Source organism: Centrocercus urophasianus, unplaced genomic scaffold (assembly GCF_019232065.1).
Source record: "Centrocercus urophasianus isolate 14NV4802_14NV808 unplaced genomic scaffold, USGS_Curo_1.0 seq_14, whole genome shotgun sequence".
Taxonomy (NCBI): Eukaryota; Metazoa; Chordata; class Aves; order Galliformes; family Phasianidae; genus Centrocercus; species Centrocercus urophasianus.
In genome coordinates, this window is record NW_024884586.1 from 20,992,340 (window position 1) to 21,012,941 (window position 20,602).

The 20,602-nt window shown below is 39.6% G+C and overlaps 1 protein-coding gene across 6 annotated transcripts in view; it reads right to left on the reverse strand.

Moving 5' to 3' along the window:
- SMOC1 (SPARC related modular calcium binding 1) overlaps window positions 1–20,602 on the reverse strand; it is a 163,333-nt gene that overhangs the window by 41,943 nt on the left and 100,788 nt on the right. For 4 of the 6 annotated variants that reach the window (XM_042813562.1, XM_042813561.1, XM_042813563.1 and 1 more), the window contains one exon: window positions 3,621–3,710. In XM_042813562.1, the coding sequence (XP_042669496.1) occupies window positions 3,621–3,710 (90 nt within the window). The remainder of the gene's footprint in view (window positions 1–3,620; window positions 3,711–20,602) is intronic. The other 2 variants (XM_042813566.1, XM_042813565.1) reach the window with 1 other exon arrangement.

Below are 20,602 nucleotides of genomic sequence, written 5' to 3' on the forward strand. Positions count from 1 at the left end.
TACAGCAAAGCAGTACTTGGTACCATAGAGTTCCTAAACTGACATTTTCAGCATCAAACATTTTCCAGTTTCCACAAGAGCATGCTTTACACACTAGATCCTGGAGTTTGTCTTAAGAAGTTCCTCTAAGAAGTTTTTACAAGAGCTTTCCTGCTGTTTTTGACATTTACATGGACCTGCTCAGCAAGGGAGAAACTGGCTGACAACAGGAGAAACTGATTACACATTAAAAGTGCACAAAGGAAAAACGAAATTTTGCCCTGCCTATATGTTTTCAGTTACACTGGACTGTAAATATTATTGTAATCATGCTAAGGGCATTTTTCTATAAGACGATACAGGTTGAACATTGATAGATATCCCAGCAGTAGTAGAATTGTGCTTAACAAAGACTGCCTTATCTGCAAGTTTCAATACACTATTGTATTATCAGTTGTTACGTGCTCCTATAAAATACATATACCCACATATTTTTGGATTTTATATTTTTTGATAGCCACATCAAATAAAACATTGGACGAAGGGGTAGGAAAGGCAGAAGGGCAAAGTCACAAAAGGCCATAAAGCAAAGTGCTGGATCCAAACTCCCAAATTTGTGATGAAAGTTAGCTCTGGCTCTGCACTACATCTACGTCTACAGATGAAAAGGAAGGGATAAATGAATTTAAGGGATGACAAAAAATGGGTCAGGGCCTATAGAGACACAGTAATGTATACATTTAAGTGAGGCTGACAGCTGCAGGAAAAGGAATCACCAGTAAAGAGAGAAAGGAAAAGTAAGCAAACCCTTTGGGATCTATGATAAAAATGTATGTTCAATCCAGTTAACCCGGATAGTTTTTGGGCTACAGAGAAGCAATCTAGATTAATTACTCCTCTGAACAACAGATCTGTGGAAAGAGTAGATTCCTATTGTGTTAAGAGGTAAAATTTCTGAAAAGATAAGGTACTCAAAAAGGCTATTCTTTAGGAAATGAATATAATTTGCATGTTAAAAATAAATCAAGGTTGGATGTAAAGAAAATTGGGCCTAGGAGTACTAGAGGAATTTTAAAATTGTTGTATGGGTTGTTTTTTTTCTTAATTATTTTATTTATAACTAAAGCAAGGGCCACTAAAACATTTTTTTGTAGAGAAGTATCTTGCCCTAAGAGGATAATCACTATAAAATCATTGAGATCTGTACAGTAATGCAGTTAAAAAAATTTCTGAAGAGATGGCTGCTTTATGATTGAAATCTTGGACAGAAGAGTTTAAGTCATCTGATCTGCACTGTTTGTAGCTCCGGCACTGCTCTCTTACACCCTTTGGAATAAGGGTAGGGAGTGAGTGGGGAACTCACTTTGTCAAAAACTTGAATACCCATAATCCTCTAATGTAGGTGAAAGCATAAAAAAGGTAAGTCTTCATCTAAGAGATGCTGAACTTCGACAGGTAGTACAAGTTTCAGGAGCAGCTGAGCATATTTAATGCCTTTTGAAATAAGTCATTCTCCAGTTGCTTGAGGTAGGCATTCAAAAACAGAACATGGAAAGAAATTCACATTTTTATTGTCCATTCATCTTTTGTTAACAGGTCTACTCTGGTTGCCTGACACTGAATAAAGTTCAGAAACCCAAAAGATATTTCAACCCCAAATACACAGGAATTGAATAAGATTTGAACACTAACTCCTTTGAACATCTACACAGAGTCCAGACCTGGTAGGTGAAAGTTCTAAGCTTTTCTGTCATCTGACGCTTGCATCTGACACCAAGTACATGCTGTTCCTCAAGAAGAGCTACCTAAGATACCGGGTGACAAATCTGGTGCAGCACTGTGATGTGGTTGCTCAGAGCGAAAAGCCTGTTCAGCAAATCACACTGAGATCTCCAGTTCACCTTCTCCTCAAGACAGGATCATCTATGGGATCAGACCACGCTGCTCATAGCTTTATCGAACTGGCTTGGAAAGGAAGGGCAGATCACACTGTCTCCCTGGGAGACCTGCTCCACTGCTAAAAGTTTTTCCGTATATTCAGTCTGAATATGTTTTTTCGGGTTTTGACTCCCATCTTCTTATCATGCATTATTGTGCAGAGCCTGCCTCTGTCTTTTAGTTAGCCTTCTTGTAGGTACTGAAAGGCTCCTATAAGGTCAGCCTCAAGCCTTCTATTCTGTAGCATTCTAACACTCTTCCTGATTTAAGAAATCAATGCAAAAGTTTTGGATTGAAAATACTTTTCATAAAAGATAGCACGAAGTGTTTTCAGATGTTGCCTGTCACCATAAGGACCAGAAAAGGTCTGCACACTGCAATATTTCTCAATAACTTTGCCCAGTTCTATTTAAAATGACCAAAATATAGAGTTGCTTCTAGAAGGATTTTCTGAACAGGCTGTTTTAACCAGCTTAGCTCACTCCTGCGTTTTACAAGTGCATTCTCTCCTTTGAATACCTATGGGCACTCCCTCACGGGAAAATTTAAAGACCAAAAGCATGCTGTGATTGCAGACAGCAATTTAATAGAACATCAACTTGCTGCCAGAAGGAACTTTCCTTTGATATAAACAAGAGACAGTTAACTAGGCTTTACTCTCCACTGTTTATTTGAGAATGCTTTTTGTCGCAAAGACTTTGTTTTGTTTCATAAAGCTCATAAGAAGATTCTTACATACATACGATTTCTAGAAATGACAGGACTACAGTACCTTGGTATTAAATAAGCTTGTTCTAGCAACATCACACATCCCATTCCTACCTTCCATTTGCTCAAGAAGGCAGCAAGTATCACTCTTGCTCACTCTTGCTCAGAAGTTTCCAATTCTGCCTTTAATCCAGTTTAAAATCCAGTAAACAGGTCACATAATGGCCTAGACTTGAGCCTCAACTGCTAATAGGCCCATTAATTACCCAAGGACCAGTATCTCTGTTGGTAAATATTTGTTTGTACATTTAAAAAGCTTGATGACAGCCATTTTATCTTTGTTTCAAGGCTTCCAATGGACTGAAGTCTGATATTTTGAGACAATATAATTACAAAACTAGCCTATTTGAGAAAGAAGCTGCCTTGGTGGGCTATGAATTAGGAAGACCCAGGACACTGACTTAATTTGCTCAGATAGTATGCAAATCAATGAAAGTAATTACTAAAAAAAAGAAATCTCTCAGCAATTTTCTTCCAAGTCAGTGTGCAAAAGCTGTGGTTTAGCATTGTCCTCCCTGTAGTTATGCTGTAATGCACGGCAGAGGTTACAAAACTTGCAGCATCAAGAGGGTCAAGAGAGCAAGGGGAAAGGACAACCTAAAGGAAGTTCCCATTTCTGACTCAATAGACATTTTTTAGCCATGACACCTTTTCCTCCAAGGTTATCCCAGGAATTTGTTCAACTACTGTTATTGTTGGATTCCAGGGGGGAAAAAAAGGATGTAAAAGGATTAGGGAGAATGCCTGAGGTCCCAAGAGTACTGTGAAATTTGGATAACTTATGAGATTCACTGGCTTTTCTGCTTTGCAGGATAAACAAATTGTTCAAGTCATAAACCCTAGGGAAAAGAACAAGGGAAGTATCTTTTTTCACTGTTTTTTGTTGTTGTTGTTTCGTTACGCTTTTGTTTTTCTTAAAGAAAGGATGTTCTTACCTTCTCCATCAAAAATGGGCTGGGTTTCCATGGTAGGCGTTGGCTTCGACCCATCATCTGAATTGAGAGTTAAAAAGAACCGAAAAGAAACTACCATTATTGAGGTAAATACTATCTACTCTCCAGTACTGTTGAATGTTTGGGATTTGTACATGGCCCGGCCAAGTCCAGAAGAGAGAGAAGACAGAAAGAACAAAACAAAATCAGAGTTTATGCTATCAGCAGTAACATTTTACATAGCAAGCATGCACAGACTACCCTTAGAAGCCTCCCTCCCCTCCCTAGCCCTCCACAACCACCAGTACGAATCACCTAGTAGTTCTATTTGCTGCAGGGACCAGGCAATCCATTACAGTTTAAGTGGCTACATCTCACACAAGTCATTCCTTGTGACAGCAGAGGACTAGGGATTGCTGCCCTGTTGCGCCTTTCTCATTATTCTATTTGTTCAAAAGAAAAACTGTTCTTCTGATACTTACCTGTGCAGAACCAGGCACCAGTTTTCATTGCAGAGCTGTTAGAAAGGGATGGTCAATAGCAAATCTTGTTTTCTTACAGTATCAAGGTGTTCTCTAATAGCAATGCTGTGGCAGTGCCTTCTAATTGAAAAACTGTGGAGAAAACTTCTGTGCAAGAATGCTCCATGTCTTCTGACCACAGGTCTTTCATAATTAAAATCTTCAACCAACATAGATTCCATAGGAAACATAAGTCACAAAATGCAGAGACAGACTACAGGAAAAAGTGCTCAGCTTACACTCAGTTTGGTCCAATAAGACTGACTATCCATTACATCGACAGAAACAGCTTGAATTCATTGGATGCTCATAGGGATCTGAATTTCAAAACCCAGCCTGGATCATTATTACACAGCCCTTGAACAATGGAGAGCACCAAGTGAACATTCCCACAATCAAATGTTTTGGCTAAGCAGGCACAAACTGTATAGGAAAGTGTTTTGTTACACTGCAAGATCAAAATATAGAATATTGTCCAGATATAAACTAAGAAGAAGGTAATCAGTCTAGAATTGCTTTTGGTGGAGGTTTTTTATGTTTATTTTTCTTTCTTTCTTTCTTTCAGAAAACAGTGGCTTTAAAAAAAAAAAAAAACACAATTTGTAACAACCATTTTCTCATGTATTGTGGACAAAGATGACACTAGGCATCAGGAAAGTGGGCAACAATCTACAATGGAGAACTGTACAAGTACAGCACAAATCATTTGGAAAGAGGAGACCACGCCAGAGAAGACAAGTTACCACCACCTTTAAGGTTGTATCAGATGCACAGGACAGAAGTCATCTGAGGGAAAGGCATACAAGACAACTCCTGTAGCAAGAACTGCTCTCTGGCTTCCCTTCATTGGTTGTGATTACACCAAAGAATCAAAAGACCGCAGAAGGGAAGGGGATGGGCCAAGATGGAAAACAGGATGGCCTGTAGATCATTTTTCAATCAAAATCTGCATCTGCAGTTTTATAAAGGGAGTAGAAGATAGAAAACATCTTCCTCACAGCATTAACTTTATGTATTTCTACATAAAGCCATCTAATTCACAGAAAGCAAAAGTGTGCTGGTAATTCCATTTCAGCCTTTGAGATCTACTGAAGAAGTGAACAAAAGAAAACCTTTAAGAAAACCTTTAAGTAATTTTCCCTCTCAGTTTTTGGTTTTTTTTGTTTCATTTTGGTTTGGTTTCTTTTTTTTTTTCCCCTATGCTTGCAGTTAAGCATTAAAACAATGTGGGAGAGAAAATACTTACCATTTTTCAGTTAACTCCTGTTTTGAGTCTCCCTGTTATTGGGTATTACCAGTAACATAGACAAGCAGTAATTTTGATTCAATGTTTAAGCAAGTGATCTCTTGGAATAATTCCCTGATTTTTTATTAAGTTACAAAAAAGAACATCTTGCCTTTTAAAGGAATCTTCGGATAAAAGTAAATAGCTGATCTTCACTTCTTTTTTTTTTTTTGCCAGAATAGGCTGCTCGGCTCACACAAGGTGCCTCAGAAGCCACAGTGATTGCTTTTTATGTATTTAGGGTAACACTTAATGATGTAATGAAGAAGTAAACAATATGTTATCATGGAATCACAGAATGGCTTGGGTTGAAAGACACCTTAATGATCATCCAGCTTGCCCAGGGCCCATTCAACCTGGCCTTGAATACCTTCAGAGATGGGCATGCACAGCTTCCCTGGGCAGTAGTGCCAGGGCCTCATTGCCCTCTGAGTAAATAATTTCCTCATAATATCTGATCTAAATCTACCCTCTTTTAGTTTAAAGTCATTATCCCTTGTCCCATCACACAATAGGCTTTACCTACTCAACCTAAAACTACAAAAGATACTCATAAAGCAACTGAAAGGCAAATAATTCATAAGTTGCGTAAAATAAGAAGAGACCTGGCATAAAGAAATTACCAGTATGATAATAAGTTAATTCCTATTGTTTGCATGAATGCTTCTGCAGCAAATAACTACAGAACTGCTCTTCAGATTTAATACAGCAACCCAGGAGCCAACAATGGAAAAAAAATTAGATGTGGATCTGAGCCACAGCACTTTTTATCCAAACCCTTATGTGAACTTTGGCAGAACTCAGGATGCTTCAGGTTCAGGGGATTTCTTTATGGCTCATCTTTCTGTCTTTACCTGTGTGTGCGTGAAATTGGGAAACTCACTTAGAGAATAAGAATTCTGCACTTTTTTTTTTTTTTTTTTTTAAACAAAGGCATCCATTAAGCTATTAAAGGGTATTAAACATTGACAGAACAAATGCAGAAAACAGACAAAAATACCAAACTAACCTTTGAGCTGTGTTGGTTTTTTGCTTGTTTGGTTTGTTTTTAATGATCATCTCACTACACTTTAGGAAAAACATGACCATTTCCTCACTCAGTTACCAAGGCCAAGTTGTCACTAAAACTATTATTGAAGCAACACCCAGAACATTGTTAAACATTTTGCAAATAGAGGGAAGCAAAATTATTCCCCTGTTCAAGTACACAGTTCTTTCATCAAACACACAAGAAAGAAGTGCAATAGACAAGAGCTCTGTAATTACATCCACCATATTTCAAAAATCAAAAGCTGGGGATATTTCTGATTTTTTTTTCCAAAGGTCATGAAATAGCCACATTAAAAACAAACAAACAAACAAAAAAACCAACAAATGCACTTTATTAAAAATATGCTGCTCAATTTTCAGCTGGCAGCTTGTTAACTCTGAGACTGCCAGGCCTATTTCTTAAACTGGGCAACTCTCAGTAAGTCTCTGTTAAAAACTGGTTTATGACAAAAATTTTCACTGCCATTCCCTTTGGGCAGAAGAACAACCCTAACACTTGTCCACTCTCATATGATTACACATCTCTCTTAATACACCATTCATAAACCTAAACATCTGTTCCACTGGCCTATTTGCTCCTGGTAAACACGAAACAAGTTCTATTTCGCATACCTAGAACTTTGAACAAATAGCTTGTACTACTCAGACAAGCATTTCAAAAGGGAATAGAAAAGCCAATCTATTTTGGAGACCTAGAATCTCTTGTGATATTACGAGATGTACAGTACACGGTTACTTTGGAGCCAAAGGTCAGGAATTATGTTCATCAGGTGTGACTTATTCCTTTCTTCAGAAAACACTCAAATTCCACACTTCTAATAAAATGATGTGGACCTACAATAGTTGCCTATGCAGAGCCTGTCAAAAATAGGGAGATCAATGAGGTCAAGTGAGTGCTTCCTAATCTCCCTCGATGGCAGTGCTTCCAGATAAAGAACAAAGTATGACAGAATCAAAGATAAAATCAGATGCAGAGTATTTAACAACATTTTTTTTTTAATAAAATTACATGTAGAATATTCTCAGAGCCCTGATGAAGAGTATCCTTTTCTTCCACATTTTACAACCCAGTACAAAAATCCACTTTTGTTTTCCAGACAATCACTGACTACAGACAGCATTATTCAACAGAACACCTCTTATGGGACAGGGTATGAAAGCCACAGAACTCCTTTTCCAGCAAGCCTCCATTTTCCTGGGGTAATCTGCAAAAACTGAAAATTTTTCTGACTCAATTGGTACCAAACTAAAAATGGTGTTTTTACCTTATCTCTGTCTAGAGCAAAATAGACAGGTCCAATATCCTTTTCCAAGTCACTTTCACGTTAAGATACCATGGCCATAAGGCAGTAGACCACTTGCACTACCATAAGACAGAAGCTCACGAGCTTACAACCAGCTTACTTTGTGTTAACTCAACAATAACTCAAACCAGTGACAACTACCTTCACGTCCAGATACACTGCTAGTGGTGGGCAGGAACTCCTAATGTTGTCACTAAGAAGATTCTTCTCTCTTTCACCCTTGTTCTTGTTGAATATCTAGCAAGCATCCATATCTAGAATTACTGCAGTGTATGCTGGGGCAGAGAGATGAGGGGACTCAGTTCAAGTACAAGATGACTGTTAAAGTGATCTTTATACTCTGAACTATGGACACTAAGAACATGAGCAACTTAAGTTACGGCAGGAGAAAAGTAAACTCCCTGACATAGGAAGAGCATAAACTACTATGGAAAAATGAGAAGTAACTACCCACTGCTCCAGTTCACTGCTTTTGCCAGAAGCATCACCTAATGGAAGCTGGACAAAGGGGAAAAGACAACTGAATAATTCTTCTATATCACATCCCCTACCCAGGAAAATACTCATTGTAAAAGTCACCTGTATACTTACATCACCATGCTAATGGATTAAAATCTGTTCTCTTTCTAAGCAATCTCACATCTTTAGTAGATCACCTCTTTTACCCTCACTGGCATCCATGAGACACTCTGCTCACTTAACTCATTTTAAAGCGTGTTTATAGGGTCAATTGTCCTCTCGTACAAAATCTAGTCTTTTCATAGGTCTACAGCTTGAACAGCGAAGGTAGTAAGAGTATGGCAACTTTAAATGCTCTGTGCTAGGAGGGGGCAAGCCCGTTTTCAGTCTCCAGTGATTTCTCCACAGATCACAAGCCATTCTGATGTGCCATTGCAGAACATAGCTGAGGCCAAATAGGCAACTTAGAGCACAACAGAAACTGTGTTTAGACTGTACAGGAGTTCTGTACAAAAATACATGTCCCTTCCAGTATTAATCTGGTAGAGCAAGTTGTTGCCTTAATGATAGCCCTTTCCTACACCAAGTGAAGCAGTTTCAGCAATTTGTAATTAATCTAATAGCCAACACAACTTTTATGCACAGACAGATTTTGCCAATATAAATGCATAAAGTTAACATTCATGCCAAAAAATGTGAAATTCTTACGATCCAGCCAAATCAAGATAATTTCTTGCCAAGTAGCTCAAACAGAAATGCAGCAGTGCAGAGAGACCTCCCTGACAAGTTTTCACACCCTTTCCACTTCTATGCATGTAGATTCCACAGCTGTTAGGAAAAAAAAAAAAAACAACTTTCAAAACCAGATTAGTGAAAGTGAGTTCTCACTCTTCACTGCCTTCATTTTAAGAAGGGAGCAACAGTATGTTCAGTTCAAGTGTAACAACCCACAGATGCTTGGAGACAGAACGTGAAAAAGTTTTGCTTGTTTTTAAAGGTGAAAATATACCCAACAGAAAGGCCTTAAGGAGTTCTAACTACATAGGCTGATTAGCACAGTCACTGCAGTGATTTTTCCCTCCCTATATCAGCAATTATGTTCGCTGTACCAATGCAGGCTGCTCCTGCCCTGCGCACTGCAGGCAGCACCCAGCCAGGACTAGGAGCCTTCCAGGGCGCCTTCTGGAAGCCATTAGTTCCCCCCCCACCCCCTCCTCACATCTCCCTTGCAGGTGCGTCAACATGAAAAAAGCCACTCAGGCCCCAAGGACTTTGTGGTCCAATGCATTTGTGGTCGGTGCATTTGTATGGCAGTACCATTCTTTGCACTGCCTGTCCCACGCACAGACAGCTGGAAGCAACTCTGACCCCCTTGACACAATTCAAAGCCTCCTCTGTTTGGCTTTTTGATTCCTGATTGACACATTCACTGCCAGCCGAGATAAATGCTGCTGAGAGGACAATGTTCATCTGCTCCGACTATTCTTGTGAAGGACTTTTTTAGAATAATAAACAAAAAACATCGGTGCACTTAAGTGTCTGAATAGAGCTGGAGATAGACAGAGAGCAACTGGAGTGCTTTACAGAGGCTGGCAAGTCGATTGAAGAGTTAATTGTCTGGGTGTACAATGAGTTTATTCTGACTGCAAACAAAGAGCTCTCTCTTCCTGCTCCTGGTCCTTCAAAAGAAAACGTGTCAAAAAGGTCTGCAGCAGCACCCTGTGTGAACAGTGCTGCTCTGGTCTCTGGGATTCCGTGCTTTAAAACTGTAGAATCCTGAGATTCAGATAGTATCTCTCTAAAATGTCGTGTTATTATTTACTGCCTGACTTCTCAAGCTACTCCTATAGTAATTAGCCAAAATAAACCTGCCCTCTTCTTATTCTTTACAGCTTTCAGCAATCAGCTCCCTTTGAAAAATAAAGGCACAGCGAAAAACTACCTTTCAGACCCAATGCTGGGGACACTTTCCCCAGGATGAGATCCAGTTTGATATTATTTGAATTGCTCCATTTAATAGGACTCCAATTTAACAAAGCAAGTTGCCCTATGTCTCATACTTGGGAAGATACAGAACCCCAATCCACATCTGGACCTGCATTTCAGAGCTTGCACTATAATAGGTCAAACCAACACAATGTCCAAACACACCCCCTGCCTCTGGGAAAGTTCAGATCCAGATTCAGATTTGAACTCTGCAGGTTGAACCAAGCCCTATGGTAATTACCACTTAAATACCTGACTCATATAAGTTATGCAAACCTTTATGGTGAGGAAAAAAAGTATCTTTCTATTACTGCTGTACAGAGAACAATGCAGAAATGAAAACTAAGCCCTTATACTTTACTATTTTGATGACAGAGCTTCTACAGATTTTAGTGCCAGTGTGGAGAAAGGCATAAATGCTGTTCTAGGAAAAAGCAGCATCCATAAAAGCTTAGATAATTAAGCTTTCTGGTGATGTTAAGTTTGCTGCAGTACTTGTAGAAAGTTGTTATTTTAACCAGTTACAGAAATGTAGCATTTCAAAACATGTTTTTCCCCAGGTATATGGGCACGCTACCAAGAAAAAGACAAAGCGAGAACTTGAAAATAATTACAGCTAGTATTCAGAGTACTTATCTAATTCAAACTAGAGTCTCACACCTTGCTCCCCCCTTTCCCAAACAAAGGTTCCAACTATAATGCTATTAACTTGGCAGTAAAGCAAGGAGCTTCAAGTTTGTGTGATCTCCACTTTATTCTAACTTGTCAGTAATAAATGAACTTTGAAGCCAGAGAAATAAGATTTCTTGTTTTCTCAAACTCTGCACCTAACTTTTACTTTTAGAACAATTTTACTTTTAACAAACAATTTTAGAACATAAAAATAGTGCAACATGCAAGCTGTGAGTCCATCCTCACCAGTCACCTGAGCACAGTTAAAAAATGCTAATTTTATTACCTGTTGAGGAATGAAGCCCCAGCTCAGTTTCCAGACTCTGCTTCTGTCATCTGGGAAGTTTTCAGACAAACTGCCTGTTGTAGCAGACTGAGATTTCGCAGCTTCTAGCAACATTCTTAACAGATAAAGGTAAGAGAACCTGCAACCACCACTGAGCATGGCTGTTCTTCTTATACAGCAGCATTAATTTCAGTGGTGTAAGCTCAAGTACAACATTTAGGAAAGCTATCACATTACTTTCAAATCAAAAGAAGTCATGAAGGGTACAGAAAGAGGCTCCCTATGGAAGCAAAGAAGAGTTTTCATTCTGCTATGCACCCATCTATCCTTCGAAAGTCTAAAGTTATCTCCCTACTGATACCCATATCCAAGAAAAAATGGAGGAAGAGCTAAAAGACCCAAGGGGACTAGATAGTTTATGGAACTGGTCATCATGCACAGCAATAAAAAACGTGCATTACCAAAAATTGTGACTACCCGAAGAGTTGTGGCCTTTTTCCTAATGGACAATGACAGCTTGCAGTGAGAACCAACTGATGGCCTTCACCGATCATAAAAAAGCCTTCCTGTGGCAAGTGCAATACACAGCCATAAATCCAGCACTTCCCTTCCTCCTCTCCCACTACCCCAGTGGAATATTTTTCCTGGAGAAAAAGATCAAGGTAATGAAGAGGAGAGAAAGGACTAACTTCAGGGAGATAAATGACTGAAAGTAAAGAGAACTGCTATAATAAACAGTGAATAAAGGAGAACTAGTCCTTGCATCGATGTAACACATCAATATAGGTTATGACAAAATTATTTGGGAAAGCTCATGTCAATCTGCAGAGGGGATGTTAGGCATTCTTGTCCCAAAAAGGAATACTGCCCATAGCAACAAAGAGAGAAAAGGAATTAAGTCAGAAAGAGGCAGCATGGTACATGTCCAGTCCAGGCAGTCCTGGAACAAAACTTCTCAAGTACAGTGGAGACAGAACACAGAAACAGAGAAGAGTGGTATTTATAAGGGTTGGGCAAATGACAATCCCCCTTCAGCAAGAGTTGGAGCAGGCACTTTATGCTATGAATGTGCTTTTCTTCCCAGAGCAGAAACACCTCCATAGTGACAGCATTACCTGAGTGGCAAAACCAAGGCATGTACAACAGACAGCTTCCTCTAAATACACAAACAAATGAGATTGAAGAAGTGGAACAACAAGAAAGAGTCTTTTTTATAGCTTCCCATTTGGTGGAAGCATACGTTTTCATCTCACTCTTTAAGTAACAGTAGCATGATATATACTGCAAGATTTTAAACCCCGGTTTCTCATGTTTGAATCATTTTCCATTTGGATCCTTCTGCCTTGAGAGCATTTGAAATAAAACAGGGAATATAAAATTTCTGCACAAACAATTATTTCATTCCAGAATACCATGTCTCATAACAAGATTTTAGCACTTGACACTGCCTCAAACTTGGACAGAAGTATGCAGAAAGCTCTACAGCAGCGTTACCAGCTGCCTGAGCACAGTTAGACAAAAGCAGCAACAGCCATATCACTTTTGTTTAGTCTCTGATTTAATTCCACCTAAAATATATAAGACATCTACTTTGAGAACCCTCAGCTTTGATGCAAAGTAGCCTCTATTCACCACCACACCCCTCCCCCTCCCCAAACCTATCCCCTTGGCTACCTCTCTCAAAAGGCTGCTCAGAGTCCATAACCAACTCTCTCCTTGTTGCTTCCAGACTCTGTAAGAGGGCAGGCAGTTGCAGCTGTGGAAAAGGGAGCAAGTGTCTAAAAAGCAGGCAAGGATATTGTGATTTTAATCTTAGATTGCTTCACTGAAAGAGGAAAGAAGTAAAAAAGTTGTGAAAGCTTCTTATGAGTAATTATCAGATTCCTCAGTTTGGGAATGTTTTAGTAGCTACCTGAAATATATGTTGGCCTGGGGCAAGGGGCACGAAGAGTGTGATTAGAATCTCAGTCTCTTTTTGCTCTTTCCACAACATCACACACACACTCCCTTTTCTCCTCTCCTTCCAGCACTAGTCTCTTCAAGACAAAGGCTCCATAAATTCCCCTACATCTTCAAGGAATATAGCCTGCAAGCGGGGGATGGAGACGGCACAGCAAATTTCCCAGATCAATGGCCATTTGAAATTCAGACATATGGCTGAAGCCCTACAGCTGCATGTGTTAATTACCACACGTGTCCCCTGTAAAGCAGTCTGTTAAACACAAAAAGAAAACAGAAGAAAAAAAAAGCCGTTCCAAGGGATTAAGCAAATAGTCTAAATTTTTGACCCTGCTCCCCCAGACACATGGCCATGTATAAGAACACAAGCTCCCTTCCTTTCTCCCTACACCTGCATGCTGAGGAAGCCCAAGACCCCTTGCATCTCTAGCCATGTGCACTGAACCTATCACAAAGTGTATGTTCACCCTTCCCGCTCCCCTCTCCCTCCCTCCCGAGCCTCTTCTCTCGCCAGCCCCTCTCCCTTTCTCCTTTGGAGGACTAATTCCTGGCTGACAACCAGACCTACTCTTGGGCTTACAATACGCCTTTTCATTTCCTCACTGCAAAGAGAATGGATACCTCGCTGCTACGTGTGTATTGCATATGCACAAATGAGGGAAAGCAAGAAAAAAAATTGTATTTTTCACCATTTCTTTTTGCAGTTTTGTTTTTATCTGAGATGATTTAAATAGAATGCAGATGTTTAAGTGAGCGAGTACAACTCTACTCTCGGAAATCAGTGCCCCAGCTAGTTCATCCCAGGATGTGCATTTAGTCTGAAGGAGCTTTTATGTTTGATTATGAAAATGAAAGAATTGTTCTTCTATGTGAGAGAAGGGACGGGGAAGAATGCAGGGAGGCAAATGAGCAGAGTAATTGAATTGTGCCAAAAGGCTTCCAAAGAATCCAACAAGCTTGAGAAGGAAATCAGTATATATGGAAAAATGCATGGTTCAACAAAAATGAAACAGGGCACAAGTGGCATCTTATCCTCAAACTTAAAATATTTGTACCTTAAGGGAAGGAAGATCATTACACAAAGTAACAAGAACAGGACTAAGCTTAAGGAACCACCATCAACTAAAGGTGTTTTTGTGAGTAGTTGAACAGTCATGATGAAATCTGACAGGTCCATATACTTGAGAATTGTCTTGCTGCAACACCTAAAGGTCTCATCAGAATCTGAGCACATTAACATTTAATAAAAGATACAGATGCAGCCCAAAGAAACTCAGTCTGCTAGTAAAACTCCTCCCATCCCTTCCTTTTATCAAAGCATTTTTTCAATATATCTCCCTTGCTGTCAGCGTTAAACAAAATTCCAGATAAGTGCATGTAGGGAAACTATTATTCCAGCTATGCTTTTATTCCCAGGGGTACCATCTCAGGAACTTGAACAAAGACCATGGTTGCCTGTCCAGCCTCCCCATCCCTTATTTACAAGCATACGTGCTCTGCCTCTATTCAAGTTTCCCTGTAATAATTTTGTAGCTTATCTCCCATATAGAGCAACGTTCATAGAGGTTATTGGATAAAGGACCTGAAAGGAAAGCATTTCTAGTCAGTTCAACTGAACCACTGTACCCAAGATTTGAAATACATTTCCTGTTGCGTTACTCTGATTTAAGGAAAAAAGGTAATATTTAAACATTTAGATGTCTAGATTCTTCCACGGGATACAAATATTCAAACAAAGTAGGGTCACATTAGGCTAGTGCAAGAATAAAGCTTCTAGCTTAATTTATCTGCACAATCCATAAATTTCTCCAGCTTATCCTCAGGTTTGTTTTTAAGAACAAATAACTGCAGAAGACAGGAAGTCTAGCACTATTAATTTCAAAGTTATAATGATGCTGTTTTGTTATAATGTTATAAAGTTATAATGATGCAGGATCTTGAGAAATATATGGCATAACAACTACGACATTTTGGCATGTTGATCCAGATGCTCAAAGAGCTTATGAAGAATTTATTTTTTTAACAACTCCTTAAAAAAAAGAAAAGGTGTTGAGACCACATAGCTACAAAGTACTTAAACAACAAAAACAGTCCACAGTTTCTAGAACTACTCCTTTTCTCTGCAAGCCGTAATTGGTCAGACACCAGGAATCTCTGTATAGCACATAAACAGTTAATAATACCTTAACAGATGTTGCTTAATCAATTGTTAGCCTGCTTATTAGATCTACTCACCAGGCTGCTCAATATCACGACTTAATCATTTAAAAACCTTTACAGCTGTCCTTAAGACATTACAGACCTGAGTAGCCTGTAGATTGCTATAATAACACTTGTAAACTACAATTTTATTAAGTCATATTATATAGACTAACCTACAGATTAGAACTGTTGCTTTATAGATGAAAGCAGAATTCTTACATTATATCAAACAAAATATATGTTTTAAAAAAATTTGCCTTCTGCCAATGAAACTTTCTCCAGACTGAAATTTGATACATATGTTCAGAGGCCTCAGAAAATGTCATGATAGAAAACAATTTCAGAGACATCAGCAGTGTGGGCACCCACATGGTTTGGTTTTAAATTCTACTGTTTATGTAACAATTTTGAAGTTGAATAGTTTTAGTTTTTAGTTTTCTAGTTTTTAACATTTTAGTTTTTAACATTTCAAAAATCTGTTTCATTTATGAGATAAATCTAGGTACTGCTTAGAACATTTGTCCGTTCTGCAAAACTGATCCACTATGGGTGGTGGTGTGAAATTCCATGCTTCTTTCCTCAAAAAAAATGGATCAGGATTCTCTGGTAAAAGCTAGATTCTATCTTACAAAATCAGTACTATTGGCAAATTGCAATCTGCTATACGTGTGAAATCCACTTGCTTATTACAGTTACATGTAATTGACATTTAACATGCAAATGTGCATATTGTATACAATACAGGGACAGTCATAAGTACTAAACTGAATTCTTAATACCTGCAAACAGACAAACCTACCGATTAAAAGTAATGATATTTACAGAACTATTTTGTATAATGAAGAAGCAAACTTCAATTCTCACCCTAAGTTTGCTTGGAAATACAAACACAAGCTAATCACCGCCTTATGTGATACAGACTCCATCCACAGAATTGTTAATCTGTGGTTCACCAAGGCCTTCTCAGGCCTTTTCCAACATTATTGTTACATTTATTTCTCCCGGCTCTTCCTCAGCCACCAGAGTTCTCACCCAGGTTCCTGAAAAGCAGCACACACGTTCCTGTTTCTTCCTGCCCCCTGTTCAATTTTAATAAGGTAGACTGAGAAACTACTTCTATGTCTACAGGTCATCAGCTATCACTGCATGGTGGGACAAATCAAGCTTTTACACTTACAGAGAGCTTCACACAGCACAATGCACAGCAAATCTAAGACTTTCAGGAGTAGATGGCTTACATATGCATATCTTTACTACACGGAAACACACTGTGCAATTCCTGCATGTAGGTGTATATTCTACCCAGAAAAGAAAGAACAATGTCAATCCTTGCTTAGGAATACTTCAGAAACAAACAGTTCAGAGAACATTTTTTTTTGCCTGAAAATTCTCCCTCATCCATGCTTAAAAATTAGGATATTATTTATCTTAAAATAAATAATACAAGGGATCCAGAATCGTCTCAGTAGCACTGAGGACTTAGCACCTGCCAATGTTCTGCAAGAAATTGATAACACGATGACCACCAGTTAGAACCATCACTTTTCACTGCCCTAGTAAATCTGTATTTCCCTCATCTCAGTGATGGAGGCCATGCTACACTTCTGTCTTTCCCAGAGCTACCACAAGCTGACCAAGACATCACAAAACATCTTTTCACTACTTATCAGATCAGAGGGATGGGAATAATGGAGTGCTTGAACCCTGGTTTGTATAATAGTACAGCTCTGACCCAGGTTTGATCAGTACCTTATTGAATCCAGAAAAATAAAGAAGATAGAGTGTAAAGTCTCAAATTTGGGTCATGTCTCACCTTGATGGCCTTGTCTACTAAGTGGGATGTTTTTGTCAAGATATCATCTGTCTGTTCATACTTCTGAGACATACTAATCCTCAGAGGCAGCACTCCCCTCCCACAAGCAGGCAGCAGATGAATTGGTGCCAGCTGCACCTGACTTCCTACCACCAGCAGATAAAGCTTCAAGGTCTCCAGGTACAAATGTTTCCATTTATTTACATTAACATAAGCCATCCTCTGCTCAGGTTTACCTGAGGAGAGCATTCGCCCTTTACTATTCAGTCTAATTACTGATGCAAACTAATGGCTCATTATTGATTCAAATTGCTACTACTAGTTGCACAACTAGTCCATTAGCATTTTCTGGAAGTTAAGACTCTTGGAAATCAGTAGGAAGAAAGCCACAGAGTGGGCTCACTTACCCACAGCTGTAGCTGAGGTTCTCTCTGCAACTGAGCCTGCCTCTGTGACCATTTCGTAAGGAGGAACCCAATTCTACATTTTTAATTGACAGGAATTTTAAGTTGTTCATCTTAGGCTCCTCAAATTGCTTCAGCGTTTTCTTGTAGAAAAACACACTGTCTGCAAACTGATTGGGCAGAGTTTTCACAACTCCAAATGTACGTGAAAGCACTGAATTCAATGCCTGCATGTAAGACAGTAAGCGTAAAACTTCTCAAACCAGATTTTACCTCTTGTGGGGCCCATCAGAGCTCACATTCCACTAACATCACCACATGTGCCACAGGCTCAGGGAATTGCAGATGCTGTTATCAGCTTTGGCAATAGGGAAATAAAGCTAGTCAAAACAAGCTTGGAACTTCATACACTGCAAGAGACTTCATGAAAGAAAAAGAGAGTTCATACCACTCAACACTCTTCATAACAACAGACACTGATATTTCAGCCAGACCGTATTTACCTGCACTTGATTCATCTTTTAATCCCTGATTATAGAACCACACTTCCTTTCCAATTTCCTTCATTCAGTTGATACAAAATAGTATCAAGATCTCTCACACAGTGTCTAGAATAGTTACAATCACTAACAAACAACTATCCTCACCTAAATGTTCATTTCACTCCTTTTGAGACCCTCTCTCCACTATTAATTTACTCAGTTTCCAGTTTTATTCTGGAAGACTGCATGAGTTTATGGAAATAAAAATTTACAGGATTGCTTTTTTATATCCCTCCACCTCGTGATCAGCCTGCTTTTTAGAGCCTGCTTGGTGACTGAAAGGCGCTACTCCTAGTTGCAATACGCCAAGTCTGCATCATTGAGTTCTAAAGCCTCAACATTCCACAGATAAAGAAAATAATTTTTCTGTGTTTGCTTGTTTTGTTTCAAACGTGTGGCATAGCTTCCCTTTGGCTGGAAAGAAACAAGCTGCATTCTTTAGGCGGTGAAGAAATCCAGTTATGTTGGCTCCCAGTATGCTTGTCACTGCATCTTCATATTTTAAGAAGTTCCCAGTGGGAGAGAGAAGAGGAGATCCAGCACTCTAGGGGACTGTGTGCATCTTCCAAATCTCTCAGGCTTTCAAACTAAGTAGCAGCTGGAGTGAATTAGTGCAAGAAGCTCCTTATAAGAAAGGGCGCAAGCAGGAATAAGTAACAGACAGCAATAAGCAGGTTCTGGATATCCTAATTCTACCAAGAAACACTGCACTAATCTGACAAAAATCCTGGGCACTTTTTCCACCTGCCTGAAAGAGCAGCATGTGTCAGACTAGATGGGCTTCCTCATCTCCTAGGCATGGAAATTCCTCCCTCTTTTTCACTTCATGGTTGCTCAGTCTACCTTGAGAGAGAACAGACCACTTCAGAACAGTATTGAGTACCTTAACTTGGTACCTGAAGTCATTTGCTCAGTGACTCACCACTCTCTCACAGCACAGAGACCAGGATAAGAACCTACTTCCACCAGGATGCTGGCTGTGAGAGCAGAGCCAGCGGAAAGGGTTGCTTGGCAGCTGGAGGGTCAGGATAGCAGGGCACACAGAGCTGGGCACTGCTGGACCAAGCACTGCTTACAACCCTTACAACCTGTCTTGATAAGGGCACGGACTGAAGTATTTGGAAAACATCCCCCTTGGTACAGAACAGCTGTGCACCATGTGGAAAAAAAAAAAGTGCACCATGCAAGGAAGTAAAGAAGCAGAGAGTTTTAGCCCACTCCAAAGGGCAGTGAATGACAGGGGAGGGACAAAGACCTTATCAAGATTCAGTTCATCTCTCTGATGAACTGCAACTTGGGAGAAACATTTGCCACTGAGCACAAGGCCTCAGAGATGAAAGGGATGAGAGGTCATAGAGGGTCAGACCAGTGCTGCCACCACACCACAGCTGAAGCCAGTAAACAATTTTTTTTTTCCTCCCCAAAGAGAAGCAAACAGAATCCCAAATGGAATGAATTTGATCAAATAGATAATGCCAGCTGTTTTTGAGGAGTGTCTGCTGGCACAGACACAGGCAATATAGAATAGGCAAAATCAAGCCAACAAGGTACATCTTAGCTGCAGTGCAGATCTAGCCCAGAATTACTTTAAGAATAGGAATTGAATAATAGAAGGTTCAAGTGATCTTGCATCAGCAAAAAGGCCTATAGTTTACACCAGGTAAGTTTGGGCACCTCTTTCACTGTTCTTCCCCTCCCCCACTATTGCCAGCCTTCTCCCTTACCCCACTCTCCCCCCCCAGAAAACCCCACCGCATCATCCTGAGTGCAAAATGCCACTCTCTTACCAAGTGCAGACCTTTCATTTTGTTTGTTTCAGAGTCACAGTACTAATAACTTGCTGGGCATTTTTTAGTGAATTCCACAGATGCAGAAAGATTCTGTCTCTATTTCCAAGGAAATAGTCACACTGAACATTGCAAGTGTGCATGGAAATAGTATTAACACCGCACTGCAAAATACTGCTTCAAAACACAGCACTGCTCAGTGTCCTGCAAACTCCACACGTGCTCATTGTAAACATTAGCTTGCTATCAGCTAGATTTTTTGAAACTGCCCACAAAGGACACACACATCCTTCAGTACTATCAGCCACATTGCAGCATTCTTGCTGCAGCCATGTTTCTTCACACCTAACATAATCAAGGATAAGAGGGACCAACCTTATTTATAAAACTTTCAAGCAAACTGAATTCAGCACAGGAGAAATGGTGGTAAATGTCTGAATTGCAAGTCCTGGAGAGCCTGGGCTTCCACACTACCATATAAGAACATGTCATCACTTCCCCAGGCCCAGCTCTTCTCTGCCTTCCAACAACAGAGCATTTCACAGACATGAAACAAATCAATACTGGCTATTTTAAAGTTTTAAGTTTGGTGCCAGCTTGATTTGATTTAAATTACCTTACAGGGCAAATTGCATGGGTGACTGGTATTACATCATACAAAAAAAGCAGCAATGAAAACATGGACAACTAGAGCATGGGATTTAAAAATACAGCA